Raw genomic sequence first — 18,277 nt, 5'->3', positions numbered from 1 at the left:
TGCGATACCCAAAGTGAATTTAGAGCCAGAGAAAGACTTTAACCTGGAAACGAGATGTAATGATGGAAGAATAACTGCCAAGGAGTCAGACTGGAAGTAAAGTTAGGGCTGCTTTGAGGAGGGGCGACCAGGCACAGCTGTACCAGGGCTGAGCATCCCCAAAGGATCACAGTTATGTTATGTTCAGCTTTTGTAACATGGGTCCAGGCTTTGTTCTGGGCTCTGGGACTGCTTATGTCAGGCACGTCCAAAGTCTGGCTCGGGGGCCAATTGCAGTCCACGGACTGATTTTAAGTGTCCCTCAGCTTGTCTCTCAAAATATAGTATATGTGGCCCTCCACAGAATATTGGTTAATCAAGCAAGTTCAATTAAATTTTTTCCCCCCATTCACCTAACGATGACAGCACTATCATACAGTTGGTAGACAAGCACCAAGTATCAACAGCACAGGACTCATGTTTTCAGATGGTAAACAAAATCCTTAGAGTACAATTGTATTGTCTGTTTTGTTTTTGTTTTTACCCACACAGTATGATGCGAGAAGCAGCCCCCCGGGATTTTCACATTATCTAATCTGGCCCCCATTAAAAAAAAAAGTTTGGACACCCCTGGCTTACATCATGCAACCTCTTTGAAAATGTGTCAGTCTTCACAGTGCGCCTGAGCTCCTTGCAGTGTACAGACTACTTTATCCCTTTTACTGCCGTCAAGGAGCCGATTGTGGTTCAAAGTGCACCTGTCTTGCTCCTTCCATAGGTTCTGTCTCTTACCTCCCTCTGCTCCGGGGCACGCCGACTCCTGTGGGACTAATCAGACTAGGAGAGGGATGATCTTTGCCAAAGATGCTATAGTCCCTGGAGATGACAAATTTAATCAATTGTCTTTTTCTGCAGGCATATCTACTGAAAAAGAAAAAAGAAAAACAGTATTTTACAGAACTGTTGTTTTTGTTTAGCCCAGGAGCTAAATGTCTGTCTCTGATGTCATATTTGAAGTTTTAAATGTTAAAATATACATTTACTGGGAAGAGAGTCTTTATGTTATTACTTGTTATTTTGATTGTTGAAATAGAAAAAAAAAGAAAGACAGTTTGTTCCAAATGTCAGATCATTCTAATGTTGTAATCTGTGATTCATTAACAGTTGAAAGTGATTCTGACAATCTTTTGTGCCTTTCTGCCTCCACCTAATTTTAATTGACATCTTGAGTGAATGGCCATTAAATAAAGTAGTAAATATATAATTCCATTGTTGTTATAGGAAACAGTTAAATACATAGATCTTTTGACCAAATAAACACATTCAATTCATGTTCTATCTTGATAAATTTGACTAATACATTAAAGCTTTTTGCAGCTTTTGTTAAGTGTCCCAAGTATACTGTAGGTCTTTTTACTGGAGCTTTGAAAAACGTTACAAAACACTTCTTCCAGCTACAGTAGACATTTCAAATGGAGACATTAAAAACTTGAGTTATTTCGAAACCCACATAGGTCAAGCCAAAACCACGCCCTGTCTGAGCCCATAGTCAAGCGCCGGGATTGGCCAGGAGCAAGTCTTTTGTCTTCTTTTGACAGCTCGAATCTCCCACATCACAACCACCGCACAGTACACAGTCCAGCGATTTCATGAACCAACTGAATTGCTTTTGATAGCGGACATTGAAATGAATGATGGTCACATACCAGTGTATTAATGCTAATGAAAACGTAATACAAGCTTTTAACAAATTTCCCACACCACACTGCACCCAGCCCAGCGATTTTACTAGGCCTAACCAAATTGCTCTTGATAGCGGACATTGAAAATAAATTACTGTAATAGGCTATATTAACGCTAATGAAAACGTAACACAAGCTTTTAACACACAAACGATTTTTAAACATATTTATTTCAAAACATCATTGTAAAATTCAGGGCTTTAGCCAAAGCTTCAATAACAGAGCTCAGCTGACAGTTGAACTTGCAAATGAAAATATAAAAAATGTAAAATTAAAAATACAATAGGCTACAGCACATAGGCCTAGCTTCTTCTTTTTTTGGCACAGCTATTCATTCCCCCCAGTCCAGCAGTTTGTTCCAGGCCAGTGAAGTCCCAACAATCTACAAAAACATGCAATAATATAAAATCATAGATACAAAGTTGAATCATACACAATCAATAAAGCCAAAAGTAAATGGTTAGCCTTCCAAATGGCCAAGGGCAGCATCTGTTATTCTGGCCTCATAATAAGTACTGAGGCGGGTGGTCAGAAAGTCAAATAACACAACACCAACAACTACAGCAAGGCTGCAATGAGGATATTATTATTGAAAGACAAAATCCTACATCGCACCAAAGCATACAATGTAGCCTACCGCGGTTATTCATAATAGTTCACACAGGAGAGAAACAATTTAATTGTTCAGTGTGTGGTAGCCTAAATGTTTTGGTCAAAAAGGAGAGTTGAAATCACACATGATAGTCCACATAGGAGAGTCTGTTGTTGTAATGTCTAAATAATTCACTATACATATTGTCAAGTGTTTCTAATTTCTACACCATACAGGCATTCAAAAAATGGATGTGTGTGTTCAGGGATGCATGAAGCTGGGGGCGGGAGGAGGACAATATGAAACGATGAAGGTTGGGGTAGTATAGTTCCTGTAAGAAATTCAAACCACTTTCACCCCTGACTGCTACTGTGTTAGTCCATACGTGAAGACCTCACCTCTGTCCATCAACGATCATCTAAAATGTTTCCAATCACACATTGATTTTGGTGCCAGAAAACAATATATATACAGTATCTATTTATTTATTTGCTAATTTTTAAAAACAGAAACAGACAAAATGAAAACAACAAAAATTATGTGCGGGTAGAGACAGGAAACCCTAGTAGGGCTTATACGTCGTCTCTCTACCTCAGAAAACAACTTTATTTAGCTGATATGCATCTTCATGGTATGCATCATAGTAATATATCAGACAATGTAACTTGAGGGTCTTTAAAGGGGGAAAACAATCAAAGATTGATGCTTTTCTCAAAATGTGGTGGCCAAGGCATCTCCATCACTATAGCTACCTGTTTGTTTAAATGTTTTCTATAGCAATGAAACTACAAATAAGGCTATTCACAAGGTCAAATGATCAATGGATCTTTGTGTCAATTTTTTTTAACGACATCTGCCTGCATAACTCTCCTGACATATTAGATTTAATATAACTTTTTAAATATCAATTTCAGTTGAAATGATAATAATTGTATTTACCTACCAGAATGGAAGTATTATCTTCTGTGCAGTGCAGTAAGTGTCATGTAGTGTGTGTCAAAGTGTTTGTTTGGAGGGCTTAATTTATAAGTCCTGTGAACATTGGGGATTTGGAGGTGATTGTTATGTGACCAGCCAGTCTCCCCCTCTTCTCGCTCTCTCTCCCCTCCCTCTGGAGTTCCTGCTCTATCTTAATTGCCTGAGCAGCAACACCTGGAGCCAATCAACCCCAGGGTTTATTTAAATGGAGGTTGGAGTGGAACACAGGAGAGCTTGCACACACACACCGAGCAGCGCCTGGAGAGGGTTCTCCTCTCCAGTGGTAATTATTATTTTGTACTTTCTATTTTAGTTGTACTTTGTTCGGTTGTACTTTGTTCTGTTATTTTGTTTATTTGTTTAGGCTGAAGTCCCCAGTAGTTATGTTTTCGTATGATCCTGTTTAATCCTTTGTTCTTTTTGTCTCTTCAGGACATCTAGCTGGCTTCGACGGCCCAAAGGGGTTGGCCCAGGCCTTTTCCTTAGTTTGGCCGGATCTTCAGCCTCCTTTCTTTATATCATTTGCTACTTTGGTCATTTTCTTCATTTTTGGTTAAAATAAACATTTGAATTATTGTGCAACCTGCCTGGTGTCCTAAATATGTTCTGGTCTTCTGTTGAGCCATATTTTATGTGTTGAAGACCGTAACATATTATGGGGGCTCGTCTCAAAGTTTTGTGATCTGTGCGGTGCGTAATCCCATTTTCATCTTTTTCAGGGAACGCTGTTTTCCGCGCTGGTGCTGGTGGTCTGATGGGGCCTCAGTGTTGTAGCTGTGTTAAGGTACTGGTGATGGCAAACTGTGTCAGAGCAACTTTTTTTCTCCATGTGTCCAATTGACATGTGTGTGTAGCTGGACACTTTGTGCTGTTTTGCTGTCATTCAAGTAACCTCTTATACATAGTGTAGCGAACCGGGGTTTGACGTGTAATGTGGGGTTCCGTGCTTAGCTAGGAACTGATATGTGTGGGTGTGGTCCTAGGGGGAAGGGTGTGTATGGGACCAGCGGCCGGGGCGGAAGTCAGTCTAACTATGCGAGGGAGCTAGAGTGGTGGTATGTAGAGCTAGCAGCGAAGCTAGCTGCTAGGAGCGATTGTGAAGCCAAGAATAAAAGCCTTGTACCAACTTCAAGTCTCCGGTTCCTTGGACGAATACCCGATTCGTTACACTGGTGTCTAGGAGTGGGATCGATAACCCTCTGCGACGGCCGAGAAGGGAGAGGGTGAGAGAAGGAACGGCAGAAGAGACTGTGTGTGTGGTGCGGTTTTTGGGCTCAAGACCTAGCGGTAGCAGGCTAGCTGCGTGTGCTAGCTGCTAGGGGTGCCACGTGTGATGGTGCGTGGCGAAGAATGGCCATTGGTGAACGGGAGAAAAGAAGAGCTGACGACGGGGATCGGCTCGGTGCTGGCGGGCATGGAAGCTCGTTTGTTGAGAGAAGTCAGATGGCTGGCGGAGGCGATTCCTGCCTGGGCAGTGGAGCTGTGGCGGGCGCTGCGGGAAGTCGGGCAGCGTGTGGATTTGATGAGCGCAGAGGTAATGCAGCGGGGAGAACGGCCAGAGGAGCCGCTAAAGAGACTGTGTTGGACATGCGGAGAACCGGGCCACGTGGCGAGGTGGTGCCGCAGCGGTCCCGGGGGACGGACCGGGTATGTGGAGCAAAGGGACTGGGGACAGCAGGGAGCCTGCTGGGCATGCGGTGCATTGGGGCACATAGCCAGAGAGTGTCAAGAAGCTGTCGGGGACTGGAAGACAGCGGGAGAGGAAAGACGTGCAGGCGGCGGACAGGTGAGACTCTGTTGGACGTGCCGTTCGCCTGAGCACTTAGCCAGAGACTGCACAGAGAGTGTGAACGCTGGAGGAGACACACAGCCGGGGGAGCAGCCGGAGCAACAGGCAGCGGAGCAGTACAGAGCCGGTTATTCAGGGCAGGAGAGTGACGGTTGAGCCGGCCCAGGCTAGCTGCTCTGCATACCAGCCGGTAGAGGGCGACATCATTATCAGCGACGAGACAATCAGGAGAGCGGGGATCATGTTGAACAGCCAGGGGGAAGTGAGAGACATCACCTGCAATGCTGTGGCAGTCGGGGGAGCGACACTCGTGTCTCCGGGTGAGCCTGGGGGGTTACCGCCGGGGAAACCGGCCCAGCCTAGCCGCTACATACCCCCCACGGTTGCACTGCAGAGAGCCGAGGTGGAGATCGACGCCGGTGGTGTTCGCCCTGCTGTCCTGAACATGCCGCCCCCTGGGGGAGCGGGACGGGAGGACGGCCGAGTGCAAGAGGTGGTCCTGGAGGACGACGTCATGGCCATCTGGGAGGTCGACGGGCATGAGAGGAGACGCAGACAGAGGGAGGATGCGGATATCGGTCCGGTGTATGCGTGGGTGGCGGCCAGACGCCGGCCCCCTGTGGAGGAGATTCACCTGTGTTCCGGTGCCACGAAGGGACTGTGGAACATGTTTTCGGACCTGCAACTGGGTGGAGATGGGGTTTTGGAGAGAAAGGGGCACGGGAAAAGCGGGACCCAGTGGGTTGTACCCGGTTGCCTGCGAGAATTGGCACTGAAGGGGATGCACGAGGGCCCATACGGTGATCGTGGGCCCGAAGAGACACTCAGCCTCATCCGTGGACATTACTACTGGGGCAAACAAAGAGAGGACGTGCGGAGATACTGCAGGGAGTGTGAGGGCTGTGGGGCACAGAGGGGGGATGGAAATGGTGGTGGTAGAAATGAAGGGGAAGGAAAAAAGAAAATAATGTAATGTGGGGCTTGTGTTTAACTCATTCTCTGCCAGGGTCATTTCGGTCTGTGTGCTCCCAGTGCCAGGATTTTGAGCATATTTCCTGATCTTCCAGGACCCACAGAATATTCTGTGCTAGGAATAAAATTACACAACATATCTCACAATAAAGCAGAGACTCTCTTCTTACCCCTTCTAAAAAACTGAAACTCTCCCATGTTTCCTTGTTTAGTTACAAGCAGTGGAAGTTAGCTTGTTTTCACTAAAAATGCCCTCCTTGGGAGATAAATATGAGAAAAAGAGGTTTTTAGTGAAAGACACCGTTTCAAGCAGAACTCTCTTTTGAGCCTTTTATTTTTTGCCTCAGTGACACATCAGACATATACAGTATTTGTTTTCCCAAAAAAAAAAAAAAAAAAAAGAGAATGTATTTGAGGGAGCTGTGTCGGTCTTAGCTTGATAAAAGCATAAACAAATGGAACGAACCCTTATGTGGTCACACTCACACACTCTCTCTCTCTCTCACACTCTCTCACACACACACACACACACACACACACAGGAATAACGAGTGCTGTAACGTTACCTGCTGTCACGTTACCTCTCATAACTAACGTTAGCACAGAAGATCACACAATAGCTACGTTAGTGCTGTAAACTTTGAAATGTTTATGTGACACATGTTTCGCCTTGGTTGCTGGGGACGGGTGTGTGACGCGGTTTGAAGCGTTTGACGTATCCATGTGATTCCCCCTCCCTTGAGTGTGACAGGGCAAGAGGAAACGTGAAGCGAGTCATGCCGGCGGCATAAGTTATAAACAATGCGTGACAATTATACTCAAATGTTGTGTGTGTGATCTTCCTCGCCATCGTCGCCATCCGAGAACGACTGGGTCGGACTCTGTTTCGACCACAGGCTCCACCCATAAATACTAAACTAGCGGGTTCCTTTTATCAGTTTGACTTGAAACAATGTCACAGGCTGGGAAAGTGTCTGATGTAATGTAAACAGCCAAAACATGAAAGTACGTCCGAGTACGTCTTTGGCACAGAACGCCATTGTTAAAAGTACGTCCGGGTACGTCTTTGGCAGAGAATGAGTTAATGGGAAATGTGGGTTGAATTTGAATGTGTGAAAAAGAAAGGAAATAATGGAAAACCAGACATTAAGGAGTGCCTAATGTAAGCTAGACATTATGGAGGGCCTAATGCAAACTAGCCATTATGGAGTGCCTAATGCAAACTAGCCATTATGGAGTGCCTAATGCAAACTGGACATTATGACGGGGGTGTTGGAAAAGGAAGGGACTAATTGTGGGGGATTGAAATGTTGTGGGAATTTGTTGGGAATTAGAATTTGAATGTGGTGAGGGGAAAACTGTTATTGGTGTTGGTGTGTTTTGGTACAGGGGGGATACGTGTGGGTTGTGGGTGTCGCGTAGGCGCGACATTAAAGTTGGGTGGGGGAAATGTAGCGAACCGGGGTTTGACGTGTAATGTGGGGTTCCGTGCTTAGCTAGGAACTGATATGTGTGGGTGTGGTCCTAGGGGGAAGGGTGTGTATGGGACCAGCGGCCGGGGCGGAAGTCAGTCTAACTATGTGAGGGGCGTGATTTCTAACCCCACATAGGATAAGCAATAACCACACCCTGTGGCGCCGGGATTGGCCAGGAGCAACACTGGAGGGCACGCGGCCCAGCGATTTCATGAACCAACTGAATATAGCTCTTGAGAACGGACAGCGATTTGGAGAGCGGACATTGAAATTAATTATGGTCACGTCACCTACCTTCCTTAGCATAGTAATAATAATAAGCATAATAATTGTAAACTACACAATGTACACAATCTACAAAAACATGCAATAATAAGAATTGAGCTTGAAATTAACGATATGATACATTATATTATATGAGGAAATTAACGATATGATACATTATATTATATGAGCTATGAACGTGAACACAACACCGTTTATACAGTGCTGTACCTTTTCTCTGGGTAAGAATTGAGCTTGAAATTAACGATATGATACATTATATTATATGAGCTATGAACGTGAACACAACACCGTTTATACAGTGCTGTACCTTTTCTCTGGGTAAGAATTGAGCTTGAAATTAACGATATGATACATTATATTATATGAGGAAATTAATTATTATTATTACTATGCTAAGGAAGGTAGGTGACCATAATTCATTTCAATGTCCGCTCTCGAAATCGCTGTCCGTTCTCAAGAGCTATTCAGTTGGTTCATGAAATCGCTGGGCTGCGTGCCCTCCAGTGTTTGTGGTGTGGGAGATTCCAGCTGTCAAAAGAAGAAGACAAAAGACTTGCTCCTGGCCAATCCCGGCGCTTGACTGCTGCGTAGGCGGGCACAGGGCGTGGTTATTGCTTATCCTATGTGGGGTTAGAAATCACGCCTCCACTACACCAGCCAGCCCAACTGTTGCCCCGACAACCTGGAGCGCTTCCACATGAGCGCTGAGGTGGTGGGCATGACCTCTCTGGGCTCGGGGAGTCACCGCTGGATCGTGGAAACAGGAAGTAACCAGGACTGGATCCTGGGCGTGGCCTCCTCGTCCGTCCCGAGGAACGCTGAAGTCTCCGCTCGGCCCGAGAACGGCTTCTGGACGTTGTGTTTCCGGGACGGGGAGTTCAGGGCAATGACCTCGCCCCCCACACCCCTCACGGTGTCAGGAAAGCCAGACCGAGTCCAAGTGCAGCTGGATTATGACAAAGGGACTTTGTCTTTTTTGGACTCTGTTGATGACACACTTCTTTATGCGTTTACACACACATTCACAGAAACATTGCTTCCGTATTTTTATACACAAAGCAACCATCCACTGAGAATCCTGCCAGACAATGTGTTTGTCACAGTGCTGCGTAAATGAGTGTATGAGTAGTAACGTTACTGTTGTAAATTATCTGAGAATTTCACATCTTAATGCTGTTTTGTTAAGTGAAATGAATGGCATCCCTCAAAACCTGAAGGAATCGATAGCAAGAGACTCAATGATATTATATATATACTGTAGTGATCCAGGTAATCCAGGTAATTACGTGTAATGTGGTGTTTCCGTGTGCAGCTAGGAACTGATGTGTGGGAGTGTTACCGGGGGGGAAGACTATGCTTGGGGAAGACTTCCTGTGAGACAGGGCATGCGTGGAGGGGCTTCTATGAACAGCCTAAGGAAGAAGCAGCTAGCTAGCTATGGGCGTAGCAACCGCCAAAGAGTTGTAAGATAATAACGGTGAATAAAGAACCCTGTACCAACTCCAAGTCTCCGGTTCCTGAGCGAAATAGCGATACGCTACACTGGTGTCAGCAAGTGAAGCGGTAACGCCTCTGAGTCGGCCGCGAGGGGAGATAGTGAGGAGGAACGGCGGAGAGAGTTGGACTCGAGCGAAAAAATAAAATGATTAAGTGGGAGAGAGAAGAGGCTGTAGCCTCGGGGTTCGCGAGGACGAATGCTGCGGAGGAGGACTACATGTGGATGGAGGAGGGCCGTGGGCGGAGGGAGAATGAAGCCGAACCGGGCCCCGCTAACGGGCAGGGACCCGTGCGCGGAGCAGCGGGAGCCGGGGAAGATCCTGTGCAGCAGGCGCCAGTGAGGAGCGGCGGGCGGGGCCCTATCAAGACGCAGAAGTACGACGGTAAACAGAGTTGGGAGGCGTTTCAGGCCCAATTCGAACTGATAGCGGAGAGTGAGGGCTGGACAAAGCAAGAGAAAGGAACAAAGCTAGCTACGTGCCTGGTGGATGACGCGCGGGCATGCTTGCTACTGCTAAGCCCAGGGGAAAGAGGTGACTATGGAGCACTGGTGGGGGCCCTACAGAGGAGGTTCGGCCAGTGTGAGCTGCCGAGTATACAACGCGCCGAACTGTGTAACAGGCACCGACAGCCTGGCGAGTCACTGCGTGTTTTGGCTAATGACATTGAGACTCTATCAAGGAGGGCATATACGGACATGTTGCCAGAGACGCAGAGTGAACTTGCCAGGGATCAGTTTGTTCGAGCTTTGACCCCGTGTTGGCTGCGCAAGCAGACCCAACTGGCACGCCCAAGGACGCTGCAGGAGCCGCTGGAGCTGGCATCAGAGAGAGAGATCGTGGGGGCGGAGGCCACGGAGGACGGCACGATGGAGGCCGCCGCCGTGGCGAGAATGGCAGTGGAGAGACCGCCACGGGAAGAGCCGGCGTGGAAGAGTGTGTTGGCGGAGCAAAGCAGCATGGTGCGGGAGCTATCTGAGTTGGTGCGCCAGTTAAAAGAACAACTGCTCTGAAGCGCGACCCTGCAGCCCGCCCCACGAGACAATACCTGGCCCAGGGGGCCCGGGGCCATGTGCTGCTGGACCTGTGGACGCCCCGGACATCGGGCCAGAGAGTGCCGCGGAGGAGCGTGGAACCAGGGAAACGACACGGGGCCCGTCTAGAAGGGGCGAGACGGGTCCCCGATGTCATATTCCCCGTAGCCACGCCATCGCGGGAGGGAGCCCATCGACATCGACGGGGAGGTGGGGCTCCGCCTTCCCCCGAAGTAGACGACATCGCCGGAGCTGTCAGCATGCAGAACGGGCCGCGCACGATGAACGGCTGCCATGTTCCAGTCTACCTGCAGGGGAGGTACTGTGTCGCCCTGGTGGACACGGGGTGTACGGCAACGCTGGTGAACTACAACATGATGCCAGAGGGAGCGCCTCTGGAGCAGCCAGTGGACCAGCTGCTGAGGACAGTATCCGGTGAGTTGATGCCGATGAGGGGAAGGGGGTCCGTGATGATAACTGTGGGGGGACAGACAGTGAACTTTCCGGTATGGGTAGTAGAGATGGCGGGGCCCTGTATCTTGGGGGAGGACTACTTGACGCTAAACCAATGCACAGTAGACCTGGGAAAGAGGACACTCACGTTCGCAGGGGGGCCAGTAGTCCAGATGGGCCACCCTCCCACCGCTCCAGGGGAGCAACCAAACGTCAACGGCACCACTGTGTACCGCGTCACGGTTGAGCACGGGCCCCACGCGGAGCCACAAAAGAGACTGTGTTGGACATGTGGGAAACCGGGGCACTTATCGAGAGGGTGTCGCAGCGGTCCCGGGGAACAGACCAGGTGCGCGGGACAACGACATGGACAGCAGGGAGCCTGCTGGGCATGCGGCGCGATTGGACACCTGGCCAGAGAGTGTTGAGGGGCTGTCGGGGACCGGAGGACAGCGGGAGAGGAGAGACGTGCAGGCGGCGGGCAGGTGAGACTCTGCTGCACTTGCCGTTCGCCGGAGCACTTAGCCAGAGACTGCACTGAGAGTGTGGAGGCTGGAGGTGAGACACAGGCTGGGGAGAGTGTGAGCAGCCGGGGAGAAGAGAACGTTGTTACGGACAGGAGAATGGTGCTGCAGGGGAACAGCCAGAGGGAAGAGAGAAACAGCATCTGCAATGCTGTTGCAGTCGGGGGAGCAACACTCGTGTCTCCGGGTGAGCCTGGGGGGTTACCGCCGGGGGAACCGGCCCAGCCTAGCCGCTACACACCCCCCACGGTTGCTGTGCGGAAAGCCGAGGTGGAGATCGAGGCCGGTTGTGTTCCCCCTGCTGTCCTGAACACGCCACCCCCTGGGGAAGGGGGGCGGGAGGACGACCGAGTGCAGGAGGTGGAGGAAGACGAGGAGGACTGTCCAGATGTGGATCTGGATCATGGATGTCGTCGTGCGTGAGTGGAAACGCAGGCAGGCGGAGGACGCGGAGATCGGTCCGGTGCTTGCGTGGGTGGCGGCCGGACGCCGGCCCCCCGTGGAGGAGACTCACATGTTTTCCGGTGCCACGAAAGGACTGTGGAACATGTTTTCCGACCTGCGGCTGGATGAAGATGGGCTGTTGGAGAGAACAGGGCACGGGGTAAAAGGGAGGCAGACGGTTGTGCCCAGATACTTGCGGGGGTTGGTTGTGCGGTGGGCGCACAGGGGCCGTACGGGGCATGACGAGCCTGAGAAGATGCTCCGAAATGTTCGTGCACTTTTCTACTGGGCCGGACGCGAGGAGGACGTGTGGAGATACTGTAGTGCGTGTGAGGGCTGTGGGGCACCGAGGGGGGACCGTGCTCAGTTACACTGCAGAGGACTAACCCCACTGGGGGTTGAGCGGAACTAGTGTGCTTCAGGTGGGACAGAAGCTGAAAAAGGGGGGATGGAAATGGTGGTGGTTGAATGGGAGGTAAAAAGAAAGAAGAAAATGATGTAAATGTTGGGGGCTTGTGTTTAATGGGAAATGTGGGTGTTATTGTGTTAAATGAATGGGGGAAAAGAAAGGAAATAATGAAAAACTAGACATTATGGAGTACCTGATGAAAACTAGACATTATGGGGGGTGTAATAAGAAAAGACTGTTGGTGGGGAAATTGAATGTGGTGATGGGAAAAATGTTGTGTTGGGTGTGTTTTGGTACAGGGGGATATGTGTGCGTTGTGGGTGTCGCGTGGGCGCGACATTAAAGTTGGGTTGGGGAAATGTAGCGATCCAGGTAATCCAGGTAATTACGTGTAATGTGGTGTTTCCGTGTGCAGCTAGGAACTGATGTGTGGGAGTGTTACCGGGGGGGAAGACTATGCTTGGGGAAGACTTCCTGTGAGACAGAGCATGCGTGCAGGGGCTTCTAGGAACAGCCTAAGGAAGAAGCAGCTAGCTAGCTATGGGCGTAGCAACCGCCAAAGAGTTGTAAGATAATAACGGTGAATAAAGAACCCTGTACCAACTACAAGTCTCCGGTTCCTGAGCGAATTAGCGATACGCTACAATACATATATATTATATGATTTGGTACCTCAATGAAGATACTTGCGCCGTTAAAAGATCATTTATTCACCAAGTAATTCTTCTGTTTCAAAAACATTTTGTAAAAGCCTATCAAAATTTGTGTTTCCACTCATATGACCCTTTCCCCTTTTTTTAGAAAGTTGTTTTGATTGAGGCTAGTTAGACCTACTTCCCCAAATGAACTTGGAGACAGTGTTGTAATAAACCTTTGTTGTTGTATAGCATAACGCTGCCACAACCTTTGTTAACCTCAGAGGCAAGAGAATATTCACCACAGAGACAGATTCAAGGGACAAAAAATAGATTTTATTGAAGTTACAAATTCAGAGGCACAACCCAGCAAAAAGCCCCCACAGAGGCAACTAATAAAGCACAGGCGGCCACCCGACGTCCCTGCAACTCACAACTTTGCACACACCCTGGCATAAACACTGCATGCAATAAACACACAGCAACCTGTACACTGACTGCACTCTTATACAACACAGTATCAAAATGCAGCAAGGACCACTCCAAACTGTAGGCAGGTCAAAACCAATTTTACCAGTAGGGGGAGCCAGAGGGCCTCCTTAGCCACCAGGTTGCCTCTTAATTGGCCTCTGGCAAGGTATCGAATTATAGGGCTTAATTCTAATAGCCTAATTAGTAGGATATTCAAATCAGTTTAAAATAAACGAGACTAAGACAAAAACAAGACAACATTAAACTTGAAAGTGTTTGAAAGTGTTTTAAGACTTATCTCGCCCCGGTCTGGCGACAAGACCCCGGGACCCCCATGAGGCTTGAACATGGAGTCTTGCGTAGAAACAGGAAGCGCCGCCGCCTACAGCAACACTCGCTGCTGCAGCCGGGAGACATGATGGCAGACGACCACCTTGAAAAGGTGTGAGGATATGTGGAGAAAAATGGTAGTTAACACAGTGAAGCACAGGCAAGGTACTTTACTAGTCCCCAGTCCCTCTCTACCTAAAGGAGGTGCCCAGCCTCCTCTCTAAACATGGGAACAGTTGCCCTGTCTGGCTGTCTTCACTGTCGGCGACACTAAAAGTTGCGAACATCACTCTCCCGCCACAGCCACTCACAGACAAAAGCAGTTCAGTCTTCAACACATGCTGTCCGCGTCCGGCCTTCCAATGTCCTTTTTAAGCTGTGTCTATACGTGACATGTGTGTCCATTCGTGTGTAGCATAAGAAGTCTGTTTGTAGCATGGGGCTAGCGAAGAGGGGCTGTAGCTAGGGATAGGAAGGTGGTGGAGGGTCTCGATTTGAGGCGTTGTTGGGGGGGGGGGGGGTAGGTGGTGGGAGAGGGGCTAGGAAGGGGGCGAGGCTAGGAAACGAGGTGTCAGTTTGTATAGCATGATGTTTGTAGCATGAGAGGATAGTTCGACCAATCAGGAGTAGCCTATGCATAGGGAGGGAAGCAGCGGAGAAGGGGCCAACCTGTGCAACCTGCACCGCTTACATCACCTGGGTGTGGTTTTTGGCTGGCTGCTGATGAGTGATCTTGGCATAGATGAGGATCCAGAGAGGGTTCCTGAAATCCTGATAAACGTAGCAATGATGCATTCATCTCTATTGTGTGAGGGACATCTATGTTCTGCCAGATCGGGATGGAGGAGAGGTTACACACACACACACACACACACACACACACACACACACACACACACACACACAGACACACACACACACACACACACACACACACACACACACACACACACACACACACACACACACACACACACACACACACACACACACACACACACACACACAGTTCCTTCTTCTTTCTACTGGTGGTGCTTCTCCTCTCCAAAGGTCCCTGAAAGAAAGGTTGAATTCAGTTTTTTTTATTCAGTGTAGTTTGACAGTCTCATTGTTTTACAACAAAAAACAAAATAAATCCAAGGATTACAGGCAAAGTCATAAATTATATTTTAGTCTGTTTTCTCTTTGTACAGATGATGGTGCCAAAGTCTTGCAAAACCAGAATCAAATTGGTGAGGATTTGACAATACAATAGAATGGAATATATAAGATAGTTATTTCAAAATTATATAGTAAGAGCAGCACAGAGCATGATTAGATTGTGTTGTTATTGCTTTTATGGTATTTCTGTTTTATTTGACAGAGTACAGTGGAGAGAGAGACATATGCAGCAAAGGTCCTACGGCAGGGCCGATCCTGGCCATTTGGGTGCCCTAAGCGTAATTGTTCTGTGGTGCCCCCCCCCCCCCCGTAAAACTTTCAATAACTGTCAAACGAAAGACTGCAAAATCATTAATTATGAACGATACTAGTGTATCTCACATTTCATTACATGTGGGAAACAAACAATTGTTAGAATTACTGTACATGTCAGCAAACAAGTGATTGTTAAACTGTACATGCAAGCAGGGGCGGACTGGGATCATAATTCAGGCCGGGCATTAGATACCAAGCAGGCCAGGCCGATACAGGCCGACGTGCGTGCCGGCGTCCGAAGGGCGGCGGCGAAAAATTTGGGCTGTTTGAAGCCCAATTTGGGCTGTTTGAAGCCAGATTTGGACCGTCTGAAGCCCGATTTGGGCCAGTTGAAGCCAGATTTGGGCCGGTTGAAGCCAGATTTGGGCCGCTTGAAGCCCAATTTGGGCCGTTTGAAGCCCAATTTGGGCCGAGTCCAATTTTACAATGAGATGCACCCTGAATAAAGTAATAAAACCACTAGTAAACCAGTAGGCGGCGCCTGGCCTGCTGTTCAGTGAGTGGCCTGACTGAGGGCACCAAAATTTTTTTTTTTTTTTTTTTTTTTTTTTTTTTTTTTTTTGGTGCCCTCAGTCACGTGATGCCCTACGCAGTCTGCGTACTCTGCGTAATGGGTTGGAGCGGGCCTGTCCTACGGGCTGGATTTAATCCCAGTATATCACAGTTGACTATGATATACTGGGATTAATTGAGCTAGGACAACCCTAATTTCTTTATTGGATCATATATTTTTATTTTTAGAAAATATAGCAGTTTATAAAGGTATAGTGTAAAAATCCTGAGTTTCTGCTTGTTTCATCATTATTGATGCATAATTCAAATGTAGAACATGGGAAAAAAGGTATTTGACGATATTAATTGTATTTTTCAAGAATGTTTGCTCAAGCTTTGCATAAACATATAAAGATAAAACATTCAGAAAATGATGAACATTGATAGGGAACAAACATCAGTGATTAAAATATCAAATCACTATGAAAGTATAGATCAATGAACCATTTCCCACCTTTTGGTTTGCCATAAATCTTAGACTTAGTATCCATGTTGTTCAGCAGGCATTTGTTTACCTTGTTAACTTCAAGTAGATGGCTTTTGTGCCGGTGGGGTTTTGTTCTTTTCTGCCTTGACACGTGTGCAGCACCTCTTAACGCAGGCCTCAGGCAGGAAGGGCACCTTCTCCAGACGGGACAGGTAGACGAGCGGCTGGATGCTGCTGCTGATGTTGATGAATGCGAAGCCCACCGGCTGCACGTAACAGCGGAATACATCGGGAGCGTAGTAGTCTTCAAAGGGGAACATCGCTACAGGCGGCAAGTAGTTGCACACGATGATGCCCAGGATGGAGAGCACCATCTTGAAGGCCTTCCTCTTCATGGGGTGCATCTCATCTTTCCCTGTGCCAGGGGACTTCTTCAGCGCCCACAGGATGGTTCCGTTACACACAACCATCCAGGTAAACGTCGCCAGGATCTCACCGGTGAACACCTTCTCAAAGTCGGGGAGGCCACCCACAGTCTTGGCTGCGGCGTAGGCGAAGGTGAGGGTGAACACCAGCACGGTGAGGCCTAACCTGTACTTGATGTCTTTAAGCTGGCAGAATGCCACAGGAAAGACCACAGCCACAAAGCGGTCCAGGCAGATACAGGAGAGGAACAGAGGGCCGCTGGTATCTTTCACGCCGTAGGTGAACTTGAGGGCGGACCACACCTCCTTGCTGTGCCAGTGGTAGAGGTTGAGGAAGCTAACGGGGACCATGGTACCAAAGTAGGCATCCATGAATGCCAGGCATCCCAGGAATATGTCGGAGGTGGAGGGCTGTTTGCGGTTGTGGATGAGGATTGCGATGACAAGGAGGTTGGCGGGAATTCCCACGATCACATTGAAGCACTGTATGGCCAGGTCAAACAGAACGCCCTCGACCAGTAACTCACAGCCATCAAACACGCTGAAGGGCTTGGCCGTGGCGTTGGGTGGGAAGTCAGTTGTGGTGTTGAGAGGGAGTCGGGTCGGGAGGGAGGGTGAGTTGTGTGTTGCGAAGAACATCTTTTCTGCCATGGTTAAAACAGCAAAGACCCATTCAAAACACGAGGACTGTGATGGGAACAAAGAAAGGAGAATAATGACGATTAGGATCTGAAAACAACACGTTTGCTTTATTCGACTCACTCACTCACTCACTCACTCACTCACTCACTTACTCACTCACTCACTCACTCACTATCAGGGCCGGTTCCAGAACAAGATGACTAGGGGTGCATCCCAGATAGGAAGGGGTGCAGATGCCCGGCCGAAGGCATGTTATGACATGTTATTTTACTAAAAATAATGCATTTGACCATCATTTCAAGTAGAATGATACCACCCAAGCAAGAATATTTCAAGTGTTTCAAGTGCTTTACTGAAATATTTGGACCATATAATGATAATACAATTATCTCAACCTTAAAAGGTTACATATACATTAAGGTTACAAAAAGCCATAAAATCACATCAAAGAACAAAGAAAAACAACAACTATAATTCAAGTTTAAACAGTAAGTGTGCAGCTGTAGCATTTATTAAAAAAAAAAAAAAAAAAAAAAAAAAAAATTTACTTTTCAACTGAGCATGCAGACAATTAAAATAAGGGTGCAATGCATGCTTTTGCACCCCCGTAGAACCGGGCCTGCTCACTATCTGTATTATTTAGGCAGATGACTGAGGCCATGTTCAGACTAGGAGGCCAAATCTGATTTGTGAACTTTAGTGACCTATTGATGACTTTATCCAGATTGGTTTTATGAGTCTGGATGCTCCAAGTCTGATTTGTGTCACTTGTCCAAAACCACATATGGAGATAGTTTCCAATCTGCTTTCTACTGATGTGACTTTAGTGTGGACGCGCAGATCCACCAAATCTGATTTGAACGTCACTCGCAACTCGTCATCAAATGCTTCTGCGCAGAAAAACCACGTCACCAACGTACGTATTTACTGACGCCTATGTCGTTACCATAGCAACCCATGCAGATAGGCTGTTTAGGTCTGGACACACAGATCCGACTTGAGAATCAGATTTGTGGCAGTGCGGACACACTCCCAAATCAGATTTGGGAAACCAATCAAGATAATGATGATTAATGACTTTATCAGCAAATCAGATTTGCCTGTAATGTGAACATGGCCTGATACATGACAGATGACAGATATG

At 47.9% G+C, this 18,277-nt stretch overlaps 1 protein-coding gene across 1 annotated transcript; it reads right to left on the bottom strand.

Annotated features, from left to right (window-relative positions):
• Positions 1-16,164: 16,164 nt before the first annotated feature.
• Positions 16,165-17,142, bottom strand: LOC310788393 (G-protein coupled receptor 183-like; the record flags this gene model as incomplete). Its single annotated transcript, XM_083649951.1, has 1 exon — positions 16,165-17,142. The coding sequence occupies one exon, from the start codon at positions 17,140-17,142 to the stop codon at positions 16,165-16,167; it is 978 nt and encodes a 325-aa protein (XP_083506077.1).
• Positions 17,143-18,277: the final 1,135 nt, after the last annotated feature.

The sequence above is a fragment of the Poromitra crassiceps genome, assembly GCF_964638095.1.
Source record: "Poromitra crassiceps genome assembly, chromosome: 13".
Classification (NCBI taxonomy): domain Eukaryota; kingdom Metazoa; phylum Chordata; class Actinopteri; order Beryciformes; family Melamphaidae; genus Poromitra; species Poromitra crassiceps.
The sequence above is the reverse complement of the archived record's forward strand: the minus strand, read 5'-3'. Positions and strand labels throughout refer to the sequence as shown.